The 9,765-nt window shown below is 35.5% G+C and overlaps 1 protein-coding gene across 1 annotated transcript; it reads right to left on the bottom strand.

The window, feature by feature from the left end:
* Positions 1-4,825: 4,825 nt before the first annotated feature.
* LOC123874607 (arrestin domain-containing protein 17-like) lies at positions 4,826-9,458 on the bottom strand. The gene is made up of 7 exons (XM_045920096.1): positions 9,268-9,458; positions 8,705-8,857; positions 8,225-8,433; positions 7,948-8,130; positions 7,051-7,263; positions 5,409-5,957; positions 4,826-4,900 (listed from the first exon to the last, which is right to left on the bottom strand). Exons 1-7 carry the CDS (start codon positions 9,380-9,382, stop codon positions 4,826-4,828), a joined length of 1,497 nt encoding a protein of 498 aa, XP_045776052.1. The 5' UTR covers positions 9,383-9,458.
* Positions 9,459-9,765: the final 307 nt, after the last annotated feature.

The raw sequence follows: 9,765 nt of genomic DNA, 5'->3' as shown, positions 1-9,765 counted from the left end.
ACGGAAACGCTAGCCGCCATTTTGTTTATGTTCATGACCTGTCATACATTGCTAATTGTATAAAACAGCTAATAATATGTATACTGCAGTACAAAATATAAATGATCCTTTGTTCTAGTTCTAAGTGTTAAAATATTTTAGTGTTAAATACATACTTATACGAAGGTTATTATTAAAAACGCTGTTTTTACATCAGATATTTTAGTATAAATAGAATTTTAGACTTAGACTAGGTTATTATAAAATTGCCTTCATTATAATAGGTATACTTAATCCACTTCTAAGTGGATCAAGTTTAGGAGTTATAATGGTGCATACAGAAGCATTTATTAATACGTTTGCGACTTTTATACTGTTTAAAGTTACTTACTCGTAAAACTGTACTTATACACTTAATTATTATTACTTAAAATCTTGCATAAATTAATAAATAAGAGTGCTTGTTACTTTGTATAAAAATATTTTATATTTTTGATGAATATTTTTATAGCTTTTTGAATACTTTATCACAGATTATAGATAAGTAATTAATACCTACCCAATGTGCCATTTTTTACAACTTTGTGCCTATTACAAAGCATTATCGAACATGTTAACGACCTGCGCATTTTTTTCGCTAAAAATCCCTAAAGCGGAGGTAAAATGTCCGCCGAGAATTCTGGATTCAACGCACACTTACGTGAGGAGTTGAGGACGTACACCACTTATTAGTGGAATGTGCTCGTAACGAGGCGGTACTTCGCCAAATTGGCGGTATTAACGGCGCCCTATCCCAACCTCTGTCGGATGAGGCTAGGGCCCTGTTACAGTTGAACAAGAAGGCCTTACGAAAGTAGGTAATTTAATAAATGACCTAAATATTTTGATGAACAAAAAAGTACCCCAAGGACTGTCCCTCGTCTTCGAAGGTCTAACCGCGAAATTCAAATTTAATTTGGTTTTTCGCAATTTGTAAATTAATACGACAAAGGCTTATGGTGTTCTAATTCCGACAATGGCAGTATCATCCTCACAGGATTGCATAAAAATCTTTACTTGAAAATGTTCAGTTTAAGAAATTAGTCAAAATAATGAGTTTGACACATAGACCTACGATTTTTCGCTACGGTTTGACATGAGTTTGACACTCACAAATTAGTAGATACTATAACTAATTACTTAAACTGGACCCTTTCCGAGTAAAGATTTTTATATAAACCTGTGAGGATGATACTGCACCATTGGCGCAATTAAAATGCCATAAGCCTACTTTGTTGTATTAGTTTACGAATTGCGAAAACCAAATCAAATTTGAATTTCGCGGGCAGACCCGTATCATGCATCTTAATTTAAATCAAGTCAGATTTAAGGTCGCTGCAGACATACGTAACGTGTTTTTTCACGTCCCGGACGGGACGGGAGGATTTCTCGAACTACTGTTGGATAACTAGAAAACGGACGGAGCGGGACGGTCCAGTTCTGTTGTTAACACGTTACGTATGTAGCGAAAGCTAGTCGCAATCGTTGCGGCTTTACTCGTAACTTGACTATATTGTACTGCCACTACTGTCAGCAAATAATAGACTGTTTTATAAAATGTAATTTTATGATTTTTGTAATGCCACCCGATTTTTGTAAAGGAATATTCCTATTTTATCACTACATTCTCGACTTTTTGTACTGGATAATGTGTTACCGCCTAAGTTTTTATTTAAATGAATATTTCAGCTATTTTTTTATCACGATAATTAATGTTGTTATTTTCTTTATAATCACGACTTTCGAATTATACTCGATTTTCTAAGCCAAGACAACCGTGCATTTATACAATACCTATACAATCACAAATGTAAATTATACTTAATATTGTTATCTACTTATAAAATGTCTATTTCTACAATAAATGTATTGCAACAAAACTGAAATTTCTTTTATTTGCATAGCGTAGCATATAGGTACTAAAACCACTTAAAATCTGCCTCCTGGGATGTATATGGAGGCTAATTCTGTCCCGGAAAATCAGAGCTCCCACGAGATTTTTAAAAACATATAGAAATGTAGTCGCTGGAGCTACATCACTTTAAAAGGAATTTAAATAAAACAAAATATGTGTATTTCATTAAAAATTTATTTTTTTCACTTCAAATTGGGTATAATACTTATTTGTAAACATTAACATTCAATAAAAAATCACAAATATCTAGTTATTAATTATATTATAGCCTATAAAAAGTACCTATTCAAAATCATTTATTCAAATTGGGTACTATTGTACACTTTCTGACTGTCAAACAATGATGTAGGTGATAATAAATTACTTTAACTTAAAACTAAAGCTATGAGGGTTCCAAACGCGCCCAAGTCTGAGAAGAGCCCACAACAAACTCAGCAGGGTATTAGATAATATCAAGATTTCAGTAGGTAATTTACCAAAAAATAAGATCAAATATTGACTAGGTAGGTATAGTGAATGACGGACATCTAAATTAAATACAACCTGTGCGTTTAGTTTAACTATACTTTTCTCTTACATAATATCTGAAAAATATCCGTAACTCTATATAATTGTTGTACAAAATAAAATAATACTTAATTATAACGATTAAACAAAATACTTTTTAATACAGTTGCTCAAAAAGTGGCGTATTGCAGGGACGTATAGCGTTCGGGATGAGGGCTATTACATAATCGTGCTTTTTTTTTTACCTTTCCCGCACTCGTGCTTTTTCTTTCCCAACTGTCAAAATATTAAAAAGAAAAACCAACCATGAAGTTTTTACTAAAAAAATTCATAGAAGTTTTTAGATTCATGTATACGTATATTTCTAAAAAGAAGCTACTAATTTGTTTCAATATCAGATTTAATGATTTGATTGAATGAGTTTGGTTAGGTTTCATTTCATTTCATCTCATTAAATTTCATTTTCATAACATATCAATAAAAAACTTCTACTGAAGACTTGGCTGTATGGGCATAGTTCCCTTTGCCTACCAGAATGGGTGAAGAAAAAAAAAACTCTACTTATATTCTACGGTTGGCGCCATTTTTCAGAAATTTTCTTTGCGAGTTTAGTTGTTGGTTGCCTAAAATAAGTAATTTCGACCCTAGTTTTTTATATCTATTAACAATAAAGTTGTTTTAAATTAAATTAAATTAAGTTAGTTGAGTTTATTGTGTTTTTATTATTTTATTAAATTGCTTCATTTTTTCGCAACTGTATTAAAAATAGTCGTTCAGTACACGTGCGGAACCGTCATTGCAACTCGTTCCGACTGTCAACCCTCGCCTTCAGCTACGCCTCGGCTCGGGTAGACATTTGTCGGAACTCTTTGCAATGACAGCCTTTCCGCACTTGTAATGAAATATACTATATTGATGTAAAAATATTATTAATATAAAAAATCCTCATAGATGACTATATAGAATGAACATCTTTTTTAAAGACGAAAAGCTTAAAACTACAATAAAATATGTATATATTTTTTTGTATTCCATTACCTACAAATTAGCCTGTGACTGCAATCTTACTTGATGGTAAGTGATGATGCAGTCTTAGGTTGAAATCTATAGAGCGCAGTTTGACATTGCTTAGACTAAAGTTTCAGTTAAAACGAGACAGATTTATGCCAGCGGTATAACGCTGTCTCGTTTTAACAGTTTCCTAAGTCCGAGCAAAGTCAAAGTTCACTCTATCGGGCTAACTTGGAAGGAGTGTGGTAGTTTTTATTAAATCCATACTCCTTATCGGTTGTTATAATATTCAAGATTCATTTATTCAATCAAAGTTCTTCAGCAATTTTAGCACAAAATATGAAAACAAATAAAAATTACAAAACTTTTAGGTGGATTATAGACATGTTATGAATATAGACTCTATATTTAATAGAGCTTATTATATTATTAAATACTGTAATATTACATAATCATAAATGCTCATATAAATGCCCAGTAAAAAATATACTAAGTTGGTCGTCCAGAAGATCTACAGTGATATTATAAGGCATTACCTATAATATTAAAATATAGTAGATTTAATTAATATATTAAGTGATATGTATTAGAAATTAAACGTGTGGGATTGTATGACTTATGAGGTAGAATCTACCTATATTTTTTTTTAAATATACTCAATATAATATATTCAATTTCGAATAATGATGTAATAGTATCTAGTGTTATTATCAAAGCCAAAGTGTATTTGTTATTTCCTTAATTAATATAGTAATATCAAATCTTATTCTAAAAATATGGTATAAATTGTTTTGACTGCCATAATATTAGCTGAAACGACCCTCTTTTAATTTTGATTAAATCTACATGTATAAAATTTTAGTTAATAAAAAGATATGTGATACATTTTTGTATAGAATATAATTTATATACTTAGTTACTGACACTATCCATTAAAAACGCATCGAATTGAGAACCACCTCTTTATTGGAAGTTGGTAATTTTTTTAAAAGGCTGCAATCAGACTTGATGGCAAGTGATAATGCAGGCTAAGATGGAGCATGCTTATAAATATTAGGGCAAAGTTTCCCTTTCAATTTAATACAGATTTTTTTTTGGAAAATTCATCATAAAAATTATTTCACATAAAAGTTTTGCTACACAAATGTCCGATTTTTGATTTGTTAAGTGTGTTCGTTACTTCTAAAAATAAATAGTCTGTTATAGACAGACAGACAGACGGCCTGGATCATAAGTGTTCCGTGGTCAAAATTAAACAACGGAACACCTATGGAGTTGCCTGTCTCATCAGTTTTATTTTCTTAAAACTAATACAGATCTCTAATTACGTTCGAGAGTCGTAGGCTTCTGAGGCGATCGGAAATGCTTCGATGTTTAATCTTTTTCTGCGATGTCGGGCGAGTGGAGTGCGGGCGCGCTGGCAGCGGCGTACGGGCTCACAGGTCGCGGCTGCAAATTACGTTTTATGATTCACACTTACGGCCAACAAAGCAGAAATGTGAGATGGATGAAAAATTTAAGTACAATTTCCGGTTAAAACTTAAATATGTATATAATAATAATAGATAATGCCCGCGACTTCATCCGCGCGGATTTAGGGTTTTTGAAAATACCGTGGGGACTTTGCTATTTCGGGATAAAAAGTTGCCTACATCAATTTCCGGGACACAAGCTACTTCTGTACCAAATTTTCATTTAATTTGGTTAAACGGATGGGGCTTTACGAATCCTGTAGGAACTCTGCTTGTCCGGGGTAAAACGTAGCCTATGTCCTTCCCCGGGACGTAAGCTGACTCTGTACCAAATTTTATCAAAATCGGTTATACTGTTAACCCGTGAAAACCTAGCAGACAGACAAACTTCCGCATTTACAATATTAGTATCATGGATTAGAGCAGTTTTCGAAATTTCTATCAATGAAATTGTATCCAATTCTATTTCATCAAAGAATACTTACCGAAACAGGATTATTAGGTGGCAAAAGAGGCAAATTCATTCCAGATCCACCACCTGGCGAATTTGATCCGGGATCCACCTTTGCACCAGGGTTACGCAAATTTGCATCAAGGAAAGGTGACTTTTCACTAGGGTAAGTTGGATTGGATCCAGGATCAGTTAAATTACCAGGGTAAGGCGGAGGATTATCCATGTAAGGAGTTACATTAGGGTACGATGGATTTGCAGAGGGGTACGATGAGCTGTTAGGAGGGTATGGTGAACTTGATTGAGGATATGATGCATTTGGTTTGTCACTATTTGGGTAAGAATTGGCGGGAGGGAACGGCGAACTTCCGGGATACGGTCCTGGGTTTGGGAAAGGTGGGTTATCCTCGGGGTATGTGTTGGTCGTAGGTGGGTAGGAAGATTTTTCAGGCATTGATAGGGGCAGTTGATCTTGCAGTGGGTTCCGTATGTTATCCTGGTATCCCACGAGTGGGATGGTCCCTATTACGATCCTACGGAAGTCTTCAGTGTCAGTGTGGCATCCTTTGGGGTTAATGATAACCTAAAACAAATAATGGCGTCGATTGTGATGTTTTTTTTTAAAACTAAATCTAGAGTATCCTAAGCCTTTCTTTCCAGACAAAGCTGCTGCTGAAATTGAGTCGAAAGGTGGTGATTTCGATAAAAACTGCATAATTACAATTACTCATGTAAAATTTAATTTCATGTAACTATTTTTATAGCGTGTTAAGTGAAAGCAACGTACATACGGGTCTACATCCCGACCAAGTCGCACGCACTGAGAAATGTGCTGCAGCCTGCGCGTGCAACCCGGAACATTTTGCGAAGCAATCAAATGATCACCATAATATTATCACCTCATCTGTTCATCTGGTTTATTTTTTATTCTCCACTTTCTACTATATTATATTGCTATTTTTATACTCTTTGAAGGAGCATTTAGTAATTGTATAGATACTTATATACATTTCCTAATATTGAATCCTAACAACTGACACTAGTTTAATTTTAGTTGCTCTTAACAGGGCTCTCTCCGTCACTTCAACTTGGAACTACGATCGTACGTAGTTCCAAACATATACAAATTTTGCAGACATATTCTAGAAATTAATATCGGTGCCTGTGGTGTTTTAAATTTTTCTAAAATTATGAAGTTTTAAAATTACAGGGGCTCAAAGATTTGTATGTGAATTTTTAAGATGTAACTTTGAAACCGAATATTTTCACAGAAATCTGGAAAACCACAGGCATAGATATTAGTTTCTAAAATATGTCTGCAACATTTCATGGACTTTGGTTGCTCAATATTCAAATGAAATTGAAACTAAGCTTGTATGGAGTGAGTGACGGAGAGGCCGGATCGCAATGCAGTGGCGTTGCGCGGCGCGTCGCTTTGAGCAAAATATTCTCTATACCGCGACGCGCTGTGCCGTTCTAGTACGACCAGTAGTAGTTATGCACCATACAAAATCATTGAAATTGACGCTTTGTGCCGCGCTGTGATGCGCTCCAACCTTTACGCCCATCATGATTTGCGCGAGGGTAAGACAAATATTTCCAGGGGCAAGACGAATTTTCTTTGGGATAGAGTGAGTTTGTGTACAAGTCACATCATTAGAGTAAAAAGTACTAATTTTGAATGCGTACTCCAGTTTGATATACTGGCATCCAGATAAATCATACACGTCCATGGCAGGCACCTCCATCTCTACGGTCCAGTTGCGGTTGGTGTTGCCAGGTATGGGCCCCTTCTTGATCTCCACCACTCTGTCCATACACTTATATCGACTGGGCTGTCGCCCGTTCTCTGCGGTCGCGTTCGGATTTATCGATATGTATGTCACGTTCTGAAAATACAAACACAATTTCGTAATAATTAACTCTTTTCTATGACTTTGTTCCTGTGGAAGTATGTATTTATCTTTTACCGATACCTAACAGTTTAACCGATTCTGACAAAAGTTGGTACAGGGTTAGATTATATCTCAGGGACGGGCAGAGGCTACTTTTTATCCCAGAAAATCAAAGAGTTCCCACGGGATTCCTAAATACCCATCCGCTTAACCGATTTGTAGCTTGCGTTCCTGCAATTGACATAGGCAACTTTTTACCCCGGAAAATCAAACAGTTCTCACTGGATCTTAAAAACCTACATCCTCGAAGTCGCGGACATCCTCTAATCCAAAATATTTTTAATCAATTAGACTTTTACAAGTACTTTTGAATCGTCAAAAGCATCTACCACTGGTTCGGAATGCCTTTCCTACCAAGAAGAAACAGGAAGAAACAAAACAAGAAAGTAGCTACTATTATACTTCTTTTGATGGTCAAAATTGTTAGATTTGTAAGATGATATACCTAGTTATGTTTATTAATTACGTAAACTTAAATCTGATTATGGCCGGAGGGCTGATCGCAGATGGACTTATTGGAAAAAAAAATTACGTAAACTTAAAACTAAAGCAATGAGTTTTCCAAGCGTGCCCAGGTCTGAGAAGAGAAGAGCCCACAACAATCTCAGTGAGGAATACCTTCATAAGGCAGAGCTTGATGTCGTTAATCTGCACCCTGCCCCTGTTGTTGCAGACCAGCTCGACAGGGATGACCTGCCCAGGACAGTAGCCCGACACGGGCAGGTTGACCGACACGTCACAGGCTCCTGAACTGATGCAGCAGCAGCGGTAGATCTCTTCCATCTGTATCTCTATGGGCTCCTACAAAATAATGTGACAAAGACAAGATGAAGTACAATAAACAGGTCAATAGGGCGATGAGACAGCCTCAAAAGATACCATAAGATATACTCACTCTACAATAAGGATCCAAATTGAGATCCACAGGAGCCACAACTCTAACAGCAATCTTCTTCTCCTGGTCCAACTGGAGGGCACCGTCCACCACTGCCTTGATCTCATACCGGATGTGACCGTACTGTCCTTCAAATGACGCTGGACAGTTGTCAGGCAGACGGAAGTGGAACGGATATTCATACCTGCCTGGTCCAGTTGAGCGCTCCCCTGAAACATATTAAGCCTTAGTTTATACTGTTACTCACCTCTACTCAAACTTAAACTCAGAACCATTGTAATGTACCACTTTTTGATCGTCAATTGTGGATTTTGTAAGATAATAATGTGATGGTGATAATTCATTACCTAAACTTAAAACTAAAGCTAAGAGGGTTCTAAACACGCCCAGGTTTTAGAAGAGCTCACAACAAACTCAGCTGGGTATTCTTTTTTATTATGGCTTCAAACTTGGCTGATTTTTATATAGGTACAAAATTACCTGATTCACCACCAACCAAGTAGACCTTGTAATTGATATATTCCTCATGTGCACTATGGTTTATAGTACGATATTCTTTTTTGCCGTTCACTGTTTTCGAGCGTCTTGTGGTCCAATGTACATAGCAGAAGCCTTTTAATTTCACGTATATGCCTGAAGCAAACAAAGTAGAGATTGGTATTAACTACATGGTGTTTCATGAATAAAGCTTGTATGATACATCATGTAAAAGGAGCTTTGGAAGCCAGTGAAGCCCTGTATTCATGAAAGTCAAAGTCAATGCAACATTTGTTAATAAACTGTTTACGACATAGTCAACCTAGTTATAAGGTATACCATTGGACTACCTTAGAATGGACCAGATGGACATTTTGGGTCTATACCTGCGAAAATAGTTGTTAATGCAGGATAGTAGAAGATAGTAGAAAACTGTTGATAATAGAGGATAATTTAGTCGTTACTAACATGACAATAAGATCCACTTTCATTAAACATATTATTAAGCGGTTAGTTGGGCGAAGCACTTGATAAAACATTTTTGGCTGTTGCTAGGTTGCACTGACCGCGAAAAATTTTAACCTTGTCTTGTTGAATTATCAGCTTTCCTTGAACTGTCTGGCCCGAATAATATGTCCCGTTTGGACTGTTCAATTCCAATTGTCCATCATCGAGCCCCATTATGAGTGAGAGTTAATATTATTTATTTAATAAAACCACAAAACAAAACATCACATTTATTACCACAGATTTATTACTATTTATTTTTATTTATTTTCAACTTTGGAATATATAATTTTTTAATTTATTTTACGGCCCTGGATTCCAAATATCAATTTTTTGTGTTTTTAAACTGGTTTTACGGCTCTGGATACTAGGCCATTTGAGCCCGTGCCATTCTTTGTTTTTTTACTGGTTTTACAGCTCTAGGTTCTAGCTTTTTGAGCCTAATGCTATTCTTTATGTACATAACACAGACCAATAACTTGAAGCACACGGGTAACATTGTAATCAGTATGGTTTTTCCTATAACTTTTGGAAAATTAGTAAAGCTACAGTAGTAG

This window comes from Maniola jurtina, chromosome 18 (assembly GCF_905333055.1).
Source record: "Maniola jurtina chromosome 18, ilManJurt1.1, whole genome shotgun sequence".
NCBI classification, from domain to species: Eukaryota; Metazoa; Arthropoda; class Insecta; order Lepidoptera; family Nymphalidae; genus Maniola; species Maniola jurtina.
The sequence above is the reverse complement of the archived record's forward strand: the minus strand, read 5'-3'. Positions and strand labels throughout refer to the sequence as shown.

What these genes read in the sequence shown, in the direction of transcription:
- LOC123874607 (XM_045920096.1), bottom strand. Translation starts at nt 9,382, where the DNA reads ATGGGGCTCGATGATGGACAATTGGAATTGAACAGTCCAAACGGGACA. An exon ending in ATTTGGATCCTTATTGTAGA is followed by an intron (nt 8,131 to 8,224) that starts GTGAGTATATCT and finishes ATTATTTTGTAG; the next exon opens with GAGCCCATAGAGATACAGAT. An exon ending in CACCTAATAATCCTGTTTCG is followed by an intron (nt 4,901 to 5,408) that starts GTAAGTATTCTT and finishes CGTAATTTGCAG; the next exon opens with CCGCGACCTGTGAGCCCGTA.